The 21,319-nt window shown below is 47.6% G+C and overlaps 2 protein-coding genes across 5 annotated transcripts in view; one reads left to right on the forward strand and one right to left on the reverse strand.

Moving 5' to 3' along the window:
• Positions 1-21,319, reverse strand: part of AGTR2 (angiotensin II receptor type 2) — a 135,932-nt gene that overhangs the window by 97,258 nt on the left and 17,355 nt on the right. The window lies entirely within an intron of this gene.
• The window catches only part of LOC115094058 (sodium- and chloride-dependent neutral and basic amino acid transporter B(0+)-like), a 271,756-nt gene that overhangs the window by 77,599 nt on the left and 172,838 nt on the right, over positions 1-21,319 (forward strand). For all 4 annotated transcript variants that reach the window (XM_029606716.1, XM_029606718.1, XM_029606719.1 and 1 more), the window contains exon 6: positions 18,563-18,724. In XM_029606716.1, the coding sequence (XP_029462576.1) occupies positions 18,563-18,724 (162 nt within the window). The remainder of the gene's footprint in view (positions 1-18,562; positions 18,725-21,319) is intronic.

Below are 21,319 nucleotides of genomic sequence, written 5' to 3' on the forward strand. Positions count from 1 at the left end.
CTCTGTTGGCAGCAGTTTTGCAGCTATATCCTTTGACTATTGCTGCACAAATTTAAAGTTATCTGGATATCTGTAGCTGGATAGCTTTAAACCTAACTGGTGATATTCAAAGAAAGCTGGTTAGGTTTAAACTATCTAGCTAAAAGTTGCTGGATAATTTTACTCGGTGGATATTCTGCAGGACATTTATGCTGTTGAATATCCCGGGTAATTTATCCGGCTAACTGTAGATGGATAATTATCCATTCCCTGTACATACCAGGATCAGTCCAGACCGCTGGGTTGTGTCTCCCTTCCAGCAGAGGGAGTCAGAGAAAAAAAAAACTGAAAAGGCACCCCTTTTAACCTGGTGTGCCACCTGCGATCCCTCAGTATTTTCTCTGACTCTCAGCAGAAGGGTTGATAGAACCTGCGGTCCTGATTTTTCAATTTCTTTAAATTTAGTTACATCTTTTTTTTTTTACACAGTTCTAAAGCTCTGGATGCTTTAGTTAACACCTTTGGCTACAGCAAGTTGGTTGTATAAAAAAAAAAGAAAGCTCAGTGCGGTTTTATTTTCCCAGGCTTTTCACTCAGCAGAGGTAGAGGGTTATAGGGTTATTTTATTTTAGCATTATTTTACCATTTTGTATTTGTATTTATTGTTATTTTATTTCTATTGAATGAATTTAGGACTTGTCGTTAAAGACTGTCCATCAAATTATGTAAACCGACATGAGGTTTACACAATATGTTTCAGTATATAAAAATGCCTAAATAAATAGAGGTAAGGCAGGGGCTGGCAGCTCCAAAAGCCTTGTTCCCGGAGGGCCATCTATCTCTGCAGGGGGATTAACCGGTGGGCTGGTCCCTCCCCTTGGCGCCCCGAGACGAGTTTCCTCGGGTGCTGCAGCGTTCCCAGAGCTCCGGAAGGCCGCGAGTCGACAGGGTATTTTTAAATTCTTCTTTTTTCTTTCCTACTGCGCTGTTTGGAAACACCCCCCCCCCCCCCCCCGGGATGCCACGAGGGCTATCGTGCTCAGCATGTGGGGAGGCGGGGTTGCGGCTCTCGCGGGACGGGGTTTGCGCCCGCTGCCTCCCCGGGGGGAGGGCTCGTCCGGGGGTGATTTTGGGCCCATTTTGCCTCGAGGCGCGGAACGACGATCCAATTTCTCCTCCCAGTCTTAGTCCTGTTCGACTGCGCGATCCGGGGTCTGCCCCCTAGGGGAGCCCGGTCCTCTCCCCTCTTCCTCTTCCTCCTCCACCCCGTCACCTATCGGATCCCTTAAAGGGCCAGTCAGTTTTTTCTTCAATATTTATTTTACTTATGCATAGGGCTTTTTTGAAGGCGGAAGCTAATCAGCAGGATGAGCAGCCCCCTCCCGCGAAGATTGCGCAGCGGGGCACGTCTCTGGATGCCCTTTCGGCCCCTGGGGGGGCACCGGATCCTGCTCCCTTGGGATCTTTTCTGGAGCCTCTCCTCCAAAACCTAGATGGGGGTGTTGATGAGTCCGCTCCAGTAGAGGGGGACGACCCCCAGGTTTCTCAGCTGTTTCACTGGGAGGAGTTGGATCCCTTGATCCCCTATGTCCTGGAGGAACTAGAAGTGGAGGCACCAGTCCCCAGTTCGGAGCCAGTTAAGGGGAAACCAGTACTCTCGGGGTTGCATGTCCCTAGAGTACTGCATGCCCTGCCCCAAACTTTTCCTTTCCACCCAATGCTTAAGCAGTTGGCCACTTGGGAGTGGGAATCTCCGGACGCGACCCTGCGGGTGGGATGGGACAAACTCTACCCTTTACCCGAGGAAGCCTTTGATATCCTCAGGATTCCCAAGGTGGACGCGTCGGTTACTGCGGTCACCAAGCGGACCACCATTCCTGTTATGGGAGCGATGGCTCTTAAGGACTTACAGGATAGGCGGCTAGAAGTCCTCCTCAAGCGCATTTTTAAGGTGTCAGTGCTCTGTGTTAGAGCGGTGGTCTGCAGTAGCCTCATGCAGCGAGCGACCCTCGGGTGGGTCCAGCAAATGCTCACATCACAGGTGTTGCTGCCAGAGGAAGCAGATCAGGCTAATAGGAGGGAGTCCGCGGAAGCTTACACAGCGGATGCATTATATGATCTGTTGCGGGCATTTTCACGCCACATGGCCACTGCAGTTTCGGCTAGACGGCTCCACAAACAGCAAACATATAATCCTCAACACCCTGGCTCCGGAACTGGTCCACGGACGTTTCTTCTAAAACTCAGTTGGGCAATCTTCCTTTTAAGGGAAAATTGTTGTTTGGGGAGGAACTTGATGCCCTTATTAAGTCTTATGGGGAGAATAAGGTGTATAAATTGCCATTTCGGGAGGGAGGCTCTCAAGGGGCCACTGGAGGTAAGCAGTCCCAATGAAGGTGTTCCGACCCTCTCCCCGGTTCCAGTGGTGGGAGGTCATCTCTCCCTGTTTCTCGAGGAGTGGGTCAGGATCACGTCGGACCAGTGGGTCCTCAATCTTATCGCCCACGGTTACGAGTTGAATTTTGCCCGCCCGTTAAGGGATCTTTTTCTGATTTCTCCCGCCGGCTCTCTGGCCAAGCAAGAGGTAGTTGGGCAAACCCTGAGTCGCTTGAAATCCCTGGGGGCTATTTTTCCGGTCCCTCCAGAGGAGCGCAGGGCTGGCAGATACTCCATCTATTTTGCAGTCCCGAAGAAGGAGGGGTCCTTCTGGCCAATATTGGATCTCAAGGCAGTCAACCGAGCACTTCTGGTTCCCCCATTTCTCATGGAGACTCTACGGTCGATCATTGCGGCCGTCCACTCAGGAGAATATTTGGCCTCTTTGGACCTGACTGAGGTGTATCTTCACATCGGGATATGCAAGCGCCATCAGCAGTTTCTCCGGTTCATGGTCCTGGGGGAGCATTATCAGTTCCAAGCTCTTCCGTTCGGCTTAGCGACAGCGCCTCGGGTCTTCACCAAGGTAATGGTAGTCGTAGCAGCGGCCCTCCAGCAGGAGGGGATCTTGCTTCACCCATACCTGGACGATTGGCTCATCCGGGCCAAATCGGAAAGCCTCTGTCGGGAAACAGTGAGCAAGGTTCTACTCCAGCTCCATCCCTTGGTTGGGTGGTCAACTTTGCCAAGAGCCAGTTGGTACCATCTCAGGTTCTCAACTTCCTGGGAGCATGCTTCGATACCTCGGTAGGCAAGGTCTTCCTCACTCGGGAGAGGAGGCTCAGGTTAGTGGCGCAGATCCATCGGCTCATGTCCTTACCCCTGCCCATAGTATGGAATTATTTGCAGGTACTTGGTTCCATGGTGTCTACTCTGGAGGTGGTTCCCTGGGCATGGGCGCATATGAGACCATTACAACGCGCATTGCTTTCTCGGTGGGATCCGAAATCGGAGGACTTTCGCCTGCCTTTGCCACTGATGGAACCAGCCAGGTCCAGTTTCGATTGGTGGTTGATTCCGGCCCACTTATTACAGGGGATGGACCTGGAGGAGCCGCAGTGGGTAATAGTCATGACGGATGCCAGCCTCACTGGTTGTGGAGCAGTTTGCCAGTTACAATCTGCTCAGGGTCGTTGGACAAGTTATCATGTGACGTGGTCAATCAATCGATTGGAAACCAGGGCGGTACGCCTGGCATTACGTGTTTTTCTCCCTCTGGTAGCCCAGTGTGCAGTGCGAGACTTGTAAGACAACGTGACGACGGGAGCCTACATCAACCGCCAAGGGGGAACCAGGAGCCAGTCGGTGGCCTAGGAGGCTGAAAGGCTCATGACGTGGGCACCTGATGACAACTCGGACAAATGCAAAGGTGCCCCTGTTTTTCAGTCGTCGGCAAGACCACGGGTCAGAAGGAGTGGATGCTCTTGTTCTTCTGTGGCCTCGCGGCGAACTACTGTATGTGTTTCCACCTTTGCCACTAGTGGGCAAGATCATGCGTTGGATAGAGAACCACGTGGGGTCTGTCATTCTGGTAGCCCCAGAGTGGCCCCAAAGGCCGTGGTTTGCGGATCTGATCTCGTTGGCGATCGACGGTCCGGTGCGTCTCACCCACCTTCCGAATCTTCTTCGACAAGGTCCAGTATTTTTAGATCGAGCTGATCGCTTTTGTCTAGTGGCCTGGCTTATGAAAGGAGGCAATTGAGGAAGAGGGGATATTCGGATTCGGTTATTTCTACCCTCTTGCAAGCACAGAAATCGTCCATGTCATTGGCCAATATTCATGTTTTGGAGAGTTTTCAATTCTTGGTGCCAAGGTTTGAACGTCCCCCGGCGTCTGGCTTCAGTGGCACACATCCTATCCTTCCTGCAGGAGGGACTGAAGAAAAGTCTAGCTTGCAGTTCTCTCTGGGTGCAGGTCGCGGCACTGGGTTGCCTGCGGGGCAAGATTGATGGCTTTTCGCTGGCAGCTCATCCGGATGTGTCCCGTTTTTTGAAGGGGGCCAAGCATTTGCTCCCGCCGGTACGACAAATTTATCCAGCCTGGAGCTTGAATTTAGTTCTTAAGAGCTTATGTGGTCTTCCTTTTGAGCCCCTCTGGCGGGCTATGCTGAAGGATTTGACAATCAAGACTGTTTTTTTGGTAGCCATTACCTCTGCACGGCTAATTTCAGAGGTTCAAGCTTTGTCATGTCGGGATCCGTATCTTCGCATTTTTAATCTCAAGCCTTCTGGTATGGCCCGCCCAGCGCAAAGATAAATGGAGGAAATGGCCTCCTTCAACCACCTAGCAACCGTAGCTTTGGTTCCCTTGTGTCCCCATCTAGGACCAGTCAATAAGACAAACAAATGATCCAATAATCGAAAAGCATTGGTCACCTCTAGATAGCGAAGGAGAACCCGGCGTACATCCATCTTAAGCAGATCCTTATCCGTCGCAGAAGTTGGATCCAAATTCAGGAAGGCCGGTAACTCTACTGTCTGATCGACATGAAAAGACGATACTACCTTGGGCAAGAAGGAGGGAACGGTCCACAGCGAACCCCGTAATCTGAAATGCGAAGCGGCCTCTTGGACGGGGAGCCAGTCGGTCTCGCCGCAGGAGATTTGAGGAGCAGCCACTTGGAAATCCTTGCATACTTTTGCGAAACATTATCGAGTGGACGTCCAGGATCCGGAAGTCGACTGTTTTGGCATCAGTGTTCTTTGTGCGGGACTCTCCAGATCCCACCCCAATTAGGGCAGCTCTGGTACATCCAAGCGGTCTGGACTGATCCTGGTATGTACAGGGAAAGGAAAATTGGTTCTTACCTGCTAATTTTCGTTCCTGTAGTACCAAGGATCAGTCCAGACGCCTGCCCTTGGGTTTTTTGGAGAGTCCGTTTTTTCTGTATGTTTTCTTCCTTCTTCTTACCTCGGCAGAGTTCTTTACAGGCATGGGAAGGAATCTTCTTGATTGATATGTTATGCGGCGGTACGATTTGTTTCTTTTACCGCGCGTATTGTTGTAGCCACTGGTTGTAATGTTTGGGGATTTGTTCTCCTTTATTGGTTATTCTGCTTTGATATTGTATATACTGAGGGATCACAGGTGGCACACCAGGTTAAGAGGGGTGCCTTTTCAGTTTTTTTTTTCTCTGACTCCCTCTGCTGGAAGGGAGACACAACCCAGCGGTCTGGACTGATCCTTGGTACTACAGGAACGAAAATTAGCAGGCAAGAACCAATTTTCCTTTTTAGGCTTCTTTGAATATTGGGTATAATTTGTGTGCAATCAGTTGATCAGTTTAGCACCAAAAATCAAGGTCCATATTCATTAAGCTGGTGAGCAGAAAAGTTATCTGGCTAAAGTTAGCACAATCATCATGCTACACAATCATCATGCTACCTCAAACTAAAAAATCACTTGCACTTGACCATTCCCATTCTGTTTCCAAATCATATTAGCTTATCACAATGCTACCCTCATATATTAAAAACCTGTTGGAAGAAAAAGGCCTTTATCAATTTCCTGAACTTTAATAGCTCAATTTCGCTTTTCCAATTCTGTGGTAGGGAATTCCACATCAAAGGTCCTTGAACATAAGAGCCTCTCTCATGACTCATCTAATCAAATTACTTTGAAAGATGGAACATCCAAAACATTTGTGAGCTTGATCTTAAGGTCCTCATGGGGTGGTACAATTTCAGGGCAGAATTCAAACAGTTTGAGATTAGGCCATTGATACCCTTAAAAACCAAGAACGCAACCTTGAATTTAATTCTCCAGATAATTGGTAACCAATGATACTTTAACAAGTAAGGATTTATGTGCTGGGAGATTTAAATTCCTGCCACAATTTGAACAGCAGAGTTTTGATTACATTGAAGTGCCCGAATCATGTCAAGAGGTAAACCCATATATAGTGCATTTCAATAATCCACTGTCGACTTTACCATAGAGTGTACAACTGTCTTCAGATCATTTTCATTTAGAATCAGATTCAGGAGGCAAAGCATTTGTAGTTTATAATAAGTTTGCACAACCTGTTTAATTTGTGACAGGTAAGACAGTTTGGTGTCAAAAATGACACAGAAGTTACGAACTTCCTAAGAAATTAATCAAATGTTGAGGCATGTTATTGAACGAAAATCTGGAGAGATATAAGATCTTAGTTTTCCCCATGTTTATTACTAATCTATTCTTGGTTAGCCAAGATTGTAAATGCAGCAGGCAAGAGGATACTTTTGCAATGCCTCAGCATATGAACCTTAATAGGCACATAAAATTGGATGTCATCGGCATAAATTTGATAACCAATATCCAAATCAGCAAACACATGACAGGTTTCAAGTATGTGTTGACAAGAAGGATCAAAAGGGTCGATCCCTGAGGTATTCCAAATGAGGTATTGAACAGTCTAGTTTTGTACCCTATAACGCCCGTCTCTCAGGAAGGAAGAAAATCATCTCAAAACCCCATCACCTATCCAGATTTCCTGCAGACGATTTAGTAAAATCGTGTGATCCACAGTGTGGAAGGCTGCTGATTAAATCCAGCAGCACTAGTAAAATTTCAGTATCAGAATCAAACCCTCACCTAAATACATCACAAAGAGGAGATAATAAAGTTTCTGTGCGATGCCCTGGCCTAAATCCGTACTGCTGAATATCTAATAGATTGTGATAATCTATGATATTCTGCAATTGTTTTAGAACAACTGTTGTGATCGTGGACCCTTGAGCCGGCTAGAAGATGATGAGAACACACTGAGGGGAGGCCCACAGCAGAAGTCTTGGCGGGAGGCAGATCAGAACCAGGAGACTGACAGGAACTTCACCACTGGAAGCACGAGTTCCCCCTGGGAGGAGCCCTTGGGGACCCGAGCCGCTTGGACTTAGGTGCGGTCCCCTGGAGATGAGAGTCTGAAGAGAGTCCCGGAAGTCCTGAGCTGGGAGGCGAGTCGGAGCCAGGAGACCCACAGAAACTTCACCTCTGGAAGCCCGAGATTCCCCCGTGAGGAGCCCTTGGGAACCTGGGCTGCTTGGACTTAGATGCGGTCTCCTGGAGACTAGAGTCCAAAGAGAAGACCGAATCAAGGCAGACAGCAAGCAGCAAACGTGGAGACGGACAAGAGGTCAGGGCAGGCAGCAGACAGCAGAAACCAGAAACAGTCCGGGGATAGAGACGAGTAGTGCAGCAGAAGACCAGAGGATGTACCGAAGCTAGGAGAACGAGCCAAGGGGGTCAGGAGCCGGAGCAGGCACGGACAAAGATGGAGACAAGACCAAGCTGGAATGGAGCAGGAATCAGGAACAAACTGGAACGGAGACGAGGCTGGAGCGAAGCAGAAGTCAGGAACAAGCTGGAACAGGAACAAGGCTGGAACGAGGCAGAAGTCAGGAACAAGCAACTTGCTACTCTAGCGAGACGACCCATTGCAAGGCAAAAAGTAGGGCTGGCTGCAGGGTTTAAATCCCTGAAGGCGTCTGACATCATCCCCAGAGGCAGCGCCATCTTTCCCACGCTGGTCCCTTTAAATTCTAAGCCCCTGCGCACGTGCGCCTAGAGGGGAGGGACCAGCTGGAGAGAGTCGGTGGTGTCTCCCTCATGGAGGGAGCGCTGAAAGAAGGGCCTAGCAAGGCCTGAACAGGGTTTGGAGACACTGCGGTTGCTCAGAGCAGCCCCGAAGTAGGGAGGACCGACCACAGACCACCGTGGACTGGGACCGCAACAGTACCCCCCCTACACCCCCATCCCGTGGGCTTTGGGTTTGCAGGGTGGTCTATATGAAACTGGCAGAGGAGAGTTTTGTCCAGAATGTTGGAGGCAGGTTCCCAAGTATTCTCCTCAGGACCATATCCCTCCCAAGAGAGAAGATATTCCCATCTTCTATGATGGAAACGCACATCTAAGACATCTTTTACTTGGTAGATGGTCTCCTCCTCTGCCACCGGTTTGGTGGATTCAGGAGGATTGTCGTGGAAGGCTGACAAGACCAAAGGCTTGAGTAAAGACACATGAAAAACATTATGAATCCGTAGTATGGTCGGAAGACGTAAGCGGTACGAAACAGCGCCTACTCGCTCCGTTACCGAAATCGGACCAATGTACTTCGGAGTCAGGCGCATGGAGGGAATCCGCAAGTGAATGTTCTTGGTATTCAGCCAAACCTTGTCTCCCGGGAGGAATACAGGAGCAGAACATCGCTGTCTGTCTTCATGTTTCTTTGCAGCAGCAGTTTGTTGTAGTTTATTTTGAGTGGATCCCCAAAGATCTCGTAGCTGTTGAGCTGTCAGTTGCGCCACAGGAGACAGCACATCAGAGGCAGGAGCAGAGGAAGCTTGGGTTGTTTCCCATAAACCAATTTGAAGGGAGATAGATTGGTGGCTGAATGACTGTGGTGGTTATACGAGAATTCTGCCCATGGCAGTAAGGCCACCCAGTCAACTTGTTTGTCTCCTACGAAAGCTCGGAGAAATGCTTTCAAAGTCCGATTCGTACGTTCCACTTGACTATTTCCTTGCGGATGAAAGGCTGTTGTAAAGTCCAATTGTATCCCGAACGTCTTACAGAGTGCTCTCCAGTACTTGGCCGTGAACTGCGAACTTCGGTCAGAGGCAATATGGAGTGGGAGTCCATGTATACTGAATATATGTTGAGTGAAGAGTTGTGCTAGTTCGGGTGCCATCGGCAACTTGTATAGAGGCACAAAGTGGGCCATTTTAGAAAATCTGTCAACCGTAACCCATATCACGGCCTTCCCTTCTGAAGGTGGCAGGTCCACTATAAAGTCAGTAGACAGGTGAGACCATGGCTCTGTTGGAATGGGTAATGGTTGGAGAAGCCCCCACGGCTGGCCAGGTAAGGGTTTTTGTCTAGCATAAGCAGGACAAGAGCCGACATTCAGCTGAACGTCCTTCTTGACCTGAGGCCACCAGTAATATCTGGTCAGTAGTTCCAAAGTTCGAGCTGCTACAGGATGTCCTGTGGTCAAAGAATCATTAGTCCATAACAAAACTTTTTTCCGTAGGTGGATAGGCACCACGGTTTTACCCATGGGAACCATATCTGAAGCTGCAATGAAGACTTTAGCTGGGTCTAGGATGTATTGAGGAGGATTGGGAGCATCCTCTGTTTCAGTGGTGTAGGACAGGGCATCTGCCCGAACATTCTTAGAAGCTGGCCTGTAGCAAAGAGAGAAGTTGAACCGGCTGAAGAATAGGTACCATCGGGCTTGTCGTGGGTTGAGGCATTGAGCTCGACACACAAACTCTAGATTTTTGTAATCCGTATAGATAATAATAGGGTGTAGGGCCCTTCCAGCCATTGACGCCATTCTTCGAACGCCAACTTAATGGCCAATAGCTCCTTGTCCCCTATGCCATAATTCTTCTCAGCAGGTGAGAACTTCCAAGAGAAATAGGAGCATGGTAATGGTTTGCCTTTATTAGATATCTGGCTAAGGAGAGCCCCTATGGCTCAATCAGATGCGTCTACCTCCACAATGAACTGACACTGTGGATCTGGATGGTGCAAACAAGTATCCAGAAGGAAGGCTTTCTTTAGATCCCAAAAGGCAAGTTGTGCTGCCAGGAGCCAGACCTTGGCATTCGCTCCTTTCTTGGTTAGAACGGTGAGTGGGGCCTCCCTCTGTGAGTAATGCGGTATGAACTGGCAGTAGAAGTTGGCGAATCCAAGGAAGCGTTGAAGGGCCTTAACCCCCACTGGTTGGAGCCAATCCTTGATTGCTGCCACTTTGTCAGGGTCCATGTGGAAGGCTGTAGAAGACACAATGTATCCAAGAAAGGACAGAGATTCCTGCTCAAACTGGCACTTTTCCAATTTGGCAAAGAGACAATTGTCTCGAAGTTTCTGTAATATTCTCCGAACATGTAGGCGATGTGTAGCGAGGTCCATGGAGTAAATCAATACATCATCCAAGTATATGATGACTTCATTCATTAGGTTTTGGAAAATCTCAGGGGCATTACATAAACCAAATGGCATAACTAGGTACTTGTAGTGCCCAACTCGAATATTGAATGCAGTTTTACATTCATCATCTGGTCGATTCTTATGAGATTATACGCACCCCAGAGGTCAAGCTTAGTGAAAATCTTGACTCCTTGCAGCCGGTCTAAAAGTTCTGGAATCAGCAGCAGCAGGTATCTATCACGTCGAGTGATGGCATTGAGACCTCAGTAATAAATACAAGGTCTAAGTGACCCATCCCTTTTTGCTACAAAAAAGAATCTGGCTCCCGCTGGAGAATTGGAGGGTTGGATGAAGCCACGGTCTAAGTTCTCTTGAATGTAGCTAGACATGGCTTGGGTTTCCGGAAGTGACAAAGGATATACACACCCCTTTGGGGGTGAGGTAACAGGCAATAAGTTTATGGCACAATCAAAAGACCGGTAGTCTGGAAGGAGTGTTTGGGTATTGTTAGAGATGTAGTCAGGAGCGGGACGCAGGGCCGCTGAACTGTAGCTAGGCATGAAGTAAAACAGGCTGGACTCCAGGAGGGTATCCCAGTGGATACCCGGGGAGTGCTTCTGAAGCTAGGGCAAGCCAAAGACGATAGGATGAATGGCTCTCTCTAGCACTAGGAATGAAATCTCTTCAGTATGCAGGAGTCCTTTATGGAGAGTTAAGGGCTTAGTGCTGGAAGAGATTCTCCCCGGAAGAGGAGTTCCATGATTAGAAGAAATTCAAAGCGGAGGGGCCCGGGTTTGTTCAGCTAGCTGTAGTTGTCGAACGAGGTCAGCGAGAATGAAATTTTCTCCTGCTCTGGAGTCGACAAAAGCCAAGGTGGAGAAGGAACCTCCAGGGTATTCGAGGGTGACTGGTACAGTACATTGAGGAGCGGGATTGATGCTACCTAGGGTCAGCTCCCCGATGATGCCTAGGTCCTGGCTTTTTCTGGCCGTTCACCACATTGGGCTAAGAAATGCTCTTTATTCCCGCAGTATAGACAAAGACCTAGCGAGAGTCAACGTCTCCTCTCCTCCTGGGAAAGAGAACTTCATCCCAGTTGCATGGGTTCCACACCTTGACTGCCTGGAGAGGCAGAAGGAGACAGGAGCGGATTGAGGGAAAATAGTGGCCCGAGGGATTTTTCTCCATACTGGCCCATGGGTACCCATTTACATATACAATATAATTAACATATATAATTTACATATATATGTACACACCCCTATATTTCAGCATGGTCCTCCCGTATCAACACAGTACTATTTGCCAAAACTCAAAGAATAACAACCCCACCTATGAAAAAGAATACCACAAATATTACACCAGAATCTAAAATATCAATACACCTCCTATCAGGAAAACAGAACAGGCCAAGCTACTACAGATCCCTATAGAGAAACCACATGCTAAAAGAATGCTTCATCTCAGTCTTTGCATGCAGAACACAAAACCAAATACAGAATAAAGCCGCATAAAGTATAAATACAAATGCGCAGACAAAACCTAAACTGTAAAACGTATCACGCCAGACTCTATACAGTGCAACAATGGAAAAACAAAATGTCACCATTCTTCATGAAACAATCAATAAAATCAAGATATATAAATCATGAATCATAATTATAAAATCATACAAGTAAAATAATTTCAAAACAGCTGATGAATAGAATATCCAATAATTAAAGACTCAAGCAAATTTTGAAACCTTTACCAAACACCAATAAAATATTTCAACAGCAGACATCACATACTACCCAATAATTAAAATGGTAGTCAGTCAAGAAAAATGAACTTAAAAAGCCACCTTTACTTACCCTCTCCAGCAGTTCTCCTACTTCTTTCCCTTGCAGGCCACACCAGAAGCAGCAGTAGCTGCTGAAGCTGTCCTCATGGTCCTCTTCCTTAGGGACCACAACCAGTCTCTTTTCTCTCTCTCTCACACACACACACACACACCCACACACACCAGTCACACCCTCAAGACCAGTTTCTGTCTCTCACACACCAATCATCTCCCCAACCAGTACCTCTCTCTCACACACACACACAAGCACACACATACCACCAGTCATCTCCCTGATTAGTCTCACACATACACATGTCGCCTCTCTGGCCAGTCTCTCTCAATCACAGAATGCTCTCGCTCCCCTTACTTACACACAGGATTTCAATCACACACATGCTCTCTCTATTTCACTTAACACACAAGCTCTCAATCGCACACATGTTCTATCTCACTTACATACAGGCTCAATCACACACATGCCCTTTCTCTCACAGCCACAAGCCAGCCAAAAACATGCTCCATCTCCCTCTCGCACACACGCATTGACTCACACAGAAGCACCATTCCTTTCTCACACACACACACACAAACATACACAGAAGCGCCATTCCTTTCTCACACAAACACACACACCCAGAAGCACCATTCCTTTCTCACACACACACACAAACACACCCAGAAGCACCATTCTTTTCTCACACATACACAAACACACACAGAAGCACCATTCCTTTCTCACACAAACACACACAGAAGCACCATTCCTTTCTCACACACACACAAACGCACACAGAAGCACCATTCCTTTCTTTCTCACACACACACACAAACACACACAGAAGCACCATTCCTTTCTCACATACACCCACTCAGAAGTGCCATTCCTTTCACACATATACACACACACAGAAGCACTCTGCCGATCTAAGGCCCCCAGCTGAACAGCTAGTCTCCGGCAGCGGCTAGCAGCATCGGTGTTCACTTCTTTGGCCCCTGCTGGCGCCCATCTCCATTTCTTCGCCCCCGCCGGCCACGATTTTTATTTCTTCGGCCCCCGCCGCTTGGTCTCCAGCGGGGGCTGTCTGGGAAGCGCCGGGCCGGACCATCTTCTTTTCTTCGGTCTCCGCCGGCCACGATTTTTATTTGTTCGGCCCCCGTCGCTTGGTCTCCAGCGGGGGCTGGATGGGCGGTGCCCATCTTCATTTTTTCGGCCCTCGCGGGCTTGCTCTCCCATAGGGGCTATCTGGTAGGCACCGGGCCGGCCCATCTTATTTTCTTCGGCCTCCGCCAGCCACGATTTTTATTTCTTCGGCCCCCGCCGCTTGGTCTTCAGTGGGGGCTGCCTGGGAGGCGCCAGGCTGGCCCATCTTCTTTTCTTCGGCCTCCGCCGGCCACGATTTTTATTTCTTCGGCTCCCGCCGCTTGGTCTCCAGCAAGGGCTGGCTGGGCGGTACCCATCTTCATTTTTTCGGCCCTCGCGGGCTTGGTCTCCTGCGGGGGCTGTCTGGGAGGCACCGGGCTGGCCCATCTTCTTTCTTCGGCCCCACCGCTTGGTCTCCAGCGGGGGCTGGCTGGGCGGCGCTGGCCCATCTTCTTTTGTTCGGCCTCCGCTGGCCTCGATTTTAATTTCTCCGGCAGGTGCTGGCTGGGTACAGCTATCACCTGTGTCGGCCCTGCTTTGAGGGGGGGGGTACTATACTTTTAGCCACGTGGTCGAGACCACGTGACCAGCTAGACCGGCCCACCGGGGGAAGCCCGAAACCCCGATAGGTCAATCTGCCCCTGGAAGGAGAAGACATGGGTCGAGAGAATGCAAGTACCAGGTTAACCGGTCTTCGAACCAATCTTCCTTCTCAAAATCGTTGTTGGAGCCGGCGGTCGACCCTTACAGCTAGGTCTATCATGTTGTCCAGGTCATCAGGAAGGTCCCTTGACACTAGCTCATCCTTAATATGCGAGGACAATACTTCCAAGAAGATACTGTGAAGACTGTCCTCCCTCCAGTCCAACTCAGTTGCCAACATGCGGATTTCAACCGTGTATTCGGCCAGAGAATGGGAGCCCTGGCATAGGCGCAGCAGTTCGGCAGCTGCCGTGGATTTACAAGCTGGCTCATCAAACACTTGTTTAAACATGGATACAAACTGTTGCAAGTTTCCTAGAATTGGATTGTTATGTTCCCATAATGGAGAGGCCCAAGCCAGAGCCCTCCCATCCAATAGGAATACAATATAGCTGGTCTTCACCAGGTCTGATGGGAACTGAGTCGGTAGTAGTGTAAATCGTTTGTAGCATTGGTTAAGGAAACCACGGCATTGCTTAGCTTTGCCTGAGTACCGGGGTGTAGCTGGTAGCTGCGTAGAAGCCGCTGGTCCGAGACTTGGAACCGGGACTGGAGCAGGAGACGCTACCTGGGGAGTGGTATCCAACAGGTTTGACAGTCTCTCTACTGTTGCGGCCAGGACATTCAAGCAGTGTTGCTGCTGCTGTAGACGCTGGGCAATACCAGGAATGGCTTGAAGGCCAGCAAGGCCCACCGGGTCCATGGCCTTGCAAACTGTTGTGATCGTGGACCCTTGAGCCAGCTAGAAGACGATGAGAACGTGCTAAGGGGAGGCCCACAGCAGAAGTCATAGCCGGGAGGCGGATCAGAACCAGGAGACCAACAGGAACTTCACCATTAGAAGCCCGAGATCCCCCCTGGGAGGAGGCCTTGGGGACCCAAGCCACTTTGACTTAGGTGCAGTCCCCTGGAGACGAGAGTCCGAAGAGAGTCCCGGACATCCTGAGCTGGGAGGTGAGTCAGAGCCAGGAGACCCACAGAAACAACACCTCTTGAAGCCCAAGATTCCCCCGGGAGGAGCCCTTGGGAACCCGGGCCGATTGGACTTAGGTGCGGTCTCCTGGAGACAAGAGTCCAAAGAGAAGACCGAATCAAGGCAGACAGCAAGGAGCAAACGTGGAGACAGACAAGCAGTCAGGGCAGGCAGCAAACAGCAGAAACCAGAAACAGTCCAGGGATCGAGATGAGTAGTGCAGCAGAAGACCAGAGGACGTACCGAAGTCAGGAGCCAGGAGAACAAGCCGAGGAGGGTCAGGAACAGGAGCAGGCACGGACAAAGCTGGAGACAAGACCAAGCTGGAACGGAGCAGTAATCAGGAACAAACTGGAACGGAGACAAGACTGGAGCGAAGCAGAAGTCAGGAACAAGCTGGAAAAGGAACAAGGCTGGAACGAAGCAGAAGTCAAGAACAAGCAACTTGCTATTCTAGTGAAATGACCCGTTGCAAGGCAAAGAGTAGGGCTGGCTGCAGGGTTTAAATCCCTGAAGGAATCTAACGTCATCCCCGAGTTGGAGCCATCTTTCCCGTGCTGGTCCTTTTAAATTCTAAGCCCTTGCACGCACGCGGGCCTAGGGGAGCGGGACCAGCCGGAGGGGGTCGGCAGCGTCTCCCTCATGGAGGGAACGCCGTGAGAAAGGCCCAGCAAGGCCCAAACGAGGTTTGGAGATGCTGCAGTTGCTCAGAGCAGCCCCAAAGTAGGGAGAGGGACCGACCGTGGACCTCTGTGGACCAGAACCGCAACAACAACTTTCTTTAATATTTTAGTCAGAAAGGGGAGATTGGAAACTGGTTCATAGTTCTTAAATTCATTCAGTGCTAAAGTTGATGTTTTAAAAGCTGTACGCACTAAAGCCTCTTTCAATAGGGCCAGAAGATTGCCTTCATTTAATGATGATTCACCAAGCTCATAACAAAAGGAGCAATGTCCTCCCTCATGCATTTAAATGACACATTAGAGCAATTGCTCAATGTGCAAAAGTTGGATTTTAAATTTGCTATAATGTAGTTAACTTCATCAGTTGTCTCTTCAAAAACTTCCCATCTACTAACATACTCATTCTCTTGGAACATAAGAACATAAGAAATTGCCATTATGGGTCAGACCAAGGGTCCATCAAGCCCAGCATCCTGTTTCCAACAGAGGCCAAACCAGGCCACAAGAACCTGGCAATTATCCAAACACTAAGAAGATCCCATGCTATTGATGCAATTAATAGCAGTGGCTATTCCCTAAGTAAACTTGATTAATAGCCGTTAATGGACTTCTCCTCAAAGAACTTATCCAAACCTTTTTTGAACCCAGCTACACTAACTGCACTAACCACATCCTCTGGCAACAAATTCCAGAGCTTTATTGTGCATTGAGTGAAAAAGAATTTTCTCCGATTAGTCTTAAATGTGCTACTTGCTAACTTCATGGAATGCCCCCTAGTCCTCCTATTATTCGAAAGTGTAAATAACCGAGTCACATCTACTCGTTCAAGACCTCTCATGATCTTAAAGACCTCTATCATATCGCCCCTCAGCCGTCTCTTCTCCAAGCTGAACAGCCCTAACCTCTTCAGCCTTTCCACATAGGGGAGATGTTCCATCCCCTTTATCATTTTGGTTGCCCTTCTCTGTACCTTCTCCATCTCAACTATATCTTTTTTGAGATGCGGTGACCAGAATTGTACACAGTATTCAAGGTGTGGTCTCACCATGGAGCGATATAGAGGCATTATGACATTTTCCGTTTTATTAACCATACCCTTCCTAATAATATCATAGTGGCAGTTACTAGTTTGTCAATTTTATCAATATAGAATTGGCCTATCAAATCAGGATCTAAACTATGGAGGGCCTTTATATAATTATCTTGTAATTTATTTATGTCTTTCATAATATGAAACAATTCTTTAGGTTGATGCTGTGCTTCCTGAATCTTCTTAGGCTTAAACATCAATGCATATCTATCTACCTTAATTCTATATTCCACTATCTTATCTAAAAAATCCTTCTTATCCTGTTCCTGTAGAGATTTCCAACAATGTTCTAATTTCCTCAGGTTTCTCTTTAGGGTAATTAATTCAGAAGTAAACCATTGAACATAATGGGTTCTCTGCTTAGACTGACAAATCTTTTCAGTTGGAAAGAAATCAGAACTAGGGAGTCACGAAATGAAACTCCAGGAAGGATGCCTCAGAATCAATGTCAGGAAATATTTCTTCACAGAGAAGGTGATGGATATCTGGAATGCCCTTATGGAGGAGGTGGTGAAGACAATAACCGTAAAAGATTTCAAAGGGATAAACACTGGAATTTCTTAAGGCTAGAGGATGGGAATGAAAAAAAGAGTACATGGGGTAACTTGCTGGTATGGCAGTTACTATTCTTAACCGATAAACCTTTATGCTGTTGATGCTCTCTGCTTCAACAGCAGAGGGAAAAGAGGAAAAGGGGAATTAGATTCAGAGAGCAACCAACAAGGATATTGAATAGTACAGTCTGGGAAAACAAATTAGCATGGGGATAACTTGCTGATGCGGCAGTTACTACCCTTAACCAATAAGCCTGCAACTCTTGATACAACTTCAGCATTGGTCTCTGCCTCAATGGCAAGAGGTAACGGGGAACTGGGCTTGAACAGCAACCAAAAGGGCCCTGTAGTCTAGGAAACTGATAATTTTAATGATGACTTGTATGGTGCAGTAGTTATTACCATAAGCTTGCTGGGCAGACTGGATGGACCGTTTGGTCCTTTTCTGCCGTCATTTCTATGTTTCTGTGTTTCACATATGAGTTGGGTAAGGTTATTTGGGTAGCGTTACATGGATAACTTTTAAATCTAACTGGCTATGGCCTAAATTTTCTAAGTCACCGCGGCGTTGTGAATCGCGCGGTACAGGGGGACGAGGGGGCGAAGCGGGGGGTGTGCCTGCCGGCTTTTGCACCCAATAGTGCCATCATAAAAGGTGGTGCTATTGGGCGCGAAATTGGAAGCGAAAAGGCTCCTTACCTTTTCGCTGTCTGCGCTGGCTTCGCGTCGTCCGCCCCAACTCCTCCCCTTCCGGTCGTTACTCCTATAGAAAATAACCCCCTATATTTGTTATACAACCAATTAGGTTTAAAAGTTAACCGGGTGTGTGTAACCAGATCATTTTAATCTTAACTGGCTATATTGAAAATCTAGCCGGGTTAAATATAAAAAATAAAGCAAAACAAAACCTCTGAACCTCCCCAGGTTGCTGGGACTGCGACACATTTGTACCAACCTAGCTTTATCCTATGTTGCTTTGATACTCCTTTAATGGTGTCATAAACCTGAGTTTGCTATTAACATACTAAATGATAACAAAAAAGAGCTAGAATTGTGTTTCTTTTCACAGTTTTCAAAACACATGGCTACCATGCCCAACTAATGAAAAATAATATTTCCATAGCATTTGTGTTCATAGGTTCAAGTATTAGTCTTTGAAATCAAATTTCAGCATGGCAAGATTTAAACATGAGCCCAAAGAATTTCATTTTCTGCATTTGTAATTACAGAATGCTGAATCATTTTTTTATTGTCTTTTCTCTAGGAGTGGGTTTCACTATGGTCATTACCTCAGCAATAGTGTCTATTTATTATAATGTCATTATTGCCTACAGTTTCTTCTATTTATTTGCCTCATTCCAAAGAGTACTTCCATGGTCCGACTGCTATGAGTGGGCAAACGAGAACTGCAGCAAAACAATCATAGGTAAATATATTTTTTTTATTTGATGTGCTTTTTGAATTTCAATCACTTGTTTCCTATCTAGGAAAATAAGGAAAGCTTCAATAATTGATGAAATCATAGTTGTGGGTAGCTGTGGTATTTGAAAACATTTTTATGATATCTGGCATCAAGTGTTTGATAGGATGCTACCATGCTGCTTTGAGTGCAGAAAATGCATAAAAAATACTTTCCAGTAACCTATTTTTCAAGTAAATGTATTTTATTTATTTTTATTTATTTGCTTTATATTCCGCTTTTCAGCCACTTCACAGCAGATTACATTCAGGTATTGTAGGTATTGTTTGTTTTGTTTTTTGTTTAATTTTTTATTTATCAATCTTTTACACATATTAAACAAAGATACACTTTGTAATGAAACTTTAAGAGACATTATTTAAGAAATCTCTAATCGAATTAGTTTTTGGGTACTTAGTTTTTGGGTATTTGCCAGGTTCTTATGGCCTGGATTGGCCACTGTTGGAAACAGGATGCTGGGCTTGATGGACCCTTGATGGACCCTTGATGGACCCAGTATGGCATTTTCTTATGTTCTTATGAATTAGCAATAAAGAAAAGAAAAATATCATTCTCTTATTTCCAAAGAAAGAAACATTGGGGGAGAAAAATTTACTAAAAGAAAACAGAGGAGCTACAATATAAACTAATACAAAAGTGAATAAACTGCTTAGTTTTCCTGTAATATATTATACTGATCCACATTATTAGGTGGTTACAGGATTTCATACTCTACTATTCAGGAGTTCCCTTAATTGGTCTGGGTTAAAGAAAACATAAGTATTACCAGAGAGTTTTATTGTACATCTTCTCCGGCCGCACCAAACGCTCACGTGACCGGTGCTGACCCGTCGGGGTCCAGGTCCTGACCACACCGCTCCCCGGAACCCCCAACCCATCGACCGATTGCCATCCGGAGCCCTACCACCGCCCAACCACAAGGCTCTCCCACCAACCGCGTCATCAACTTGACTAGAGGGCACTTAAAGGCATGCGCTGTATGCAGCTACTTTCTCCAGCCACACCAAATGCCTGCGCTACCGGCGCTCACCCGTCGGGGTCCAGGGCCCAACCGAACCACTCGCTGGAACACCCAACCCACCAACCAACTGCCATCCGGAGCCCTGCTGCCACCTGACCATGAGGCCCTCCCACCAACCGCATCATCAACGCAACTAGAGGGCACTTAAAGGCAAGCGCTGGATGCTTGTTGCACCCTTTAGTGCTGCCCCCAGTGCTCTGCTCCCCCCCCCCCCCCCGACCACTAACCTTATGCCCACACAAGGAAACCGGCACACTAACTCCCTGTGCCCACAACTCTACTAATATCCAAAATCATCACCACTTGGCGACTGTAGTGCTGTGGGAAAGACTCAAGAGAAACCAAAAGATAAACGAGGAAGCAGGTGTCCAGAGACATTGTACAGAGGCTCTCCACTCCCTCATCTTTGCTCTACTACATCGTCTTCACTCGTGTGCAAATATCCAAATAAAATCACTGACTTAGACGGCTTAGATGCCGTGAGAAGCCTGCCTGGGATGAGTCACCTTTCATATAAAGATAGTATACTTTAGGGATGTGAATCGTGTCCTCGATCGTCTTAACGATCGATTTCGGCTGGGAGGGGGAGGGAATCGTATTGTTGCCGTTTGGGGGGGTAAAATATCGTGAAAAATCGTGAAAAATCGAAAAATCGCAAAACCGGCACATTAAAACCCCCTAAAACCCACCCCCGACCCTTTAAATTAAATCCCCCACCCTCCCGAACCCCCCCCCAAATGACTTAAATAACCTGCGGGTCCAGCGGCGGTCCGGAACGGCAGCGGTCCGGAACGGGCTCCTGCTCCTGAATCTTGTTGTCTTCAGCCGGCGCCATTTTCCAAAATGGCGCCGAAAAATGGCGGCGGCCATAGACGAACACGATTGGACGGCAGGAGGTCCTTCCAGACCCCCGCTGGACTTTTGGCAAGTCTCGTGGGGGTCAGGAGGCCCCCCACAAGCTGGCCAACAGTTCCTGGAGGTCCAGCGGGGGTCAGGGAGCGATTTCCCGCCGCGAATCGTTTTCGTACGGAAAATGGCGCCGGCAGGAGATCGACTGCAGGAGGTCGTTCAGCGAGGGTTCCGGCGTGCGGCTTGCATGCCGCATGCAAGCGTGGGGCTTGCATGCGCTGCCGAGCCTATTCAACGTAGGCTCGGCACACGCAGGGGGAACTTGGGGCAGGTTTTCGGGGGGTACGTGTATATCCTTTTGAAAATCTGCCCTTACAAATCGACAATTCAATTATTAAACAGTATGATAAAGTGAAGGAACTTGGTATATGGATTGATCCAGAATTGAACTTTAAAAAACACATATCTATGAAAATAAAAGAAGGTTTTAACAAACTACCAATATTTAAATGATTAAAACTACTCCTAAATCAACAAGACTTTAGAACCATTCCACAATTTTTTATTTTTATGAGTTTTGATTACTGAAATTCTTTACTATTAGGCCTTCCCAAATCAACGACACGACCACTTCAAATACTCCAAAACACTTCCGCTAGAATTCTAACAGG

This window comes from Rhinatrema bivittatum, chromosome 6, assembly GCF_901001135.1.
Source record: "Rhinatrema bivittatum chromosome 6, aRhiBiv1.1, whole genome shotgun sequence".
NCBI classification, from domain to species: Eukaryota; Metazoa; Chordata; class Amphibia; order Gymnophiona; family Rhinatrematidae; genus Rhinatrema; species Rhinatrema bivittatum.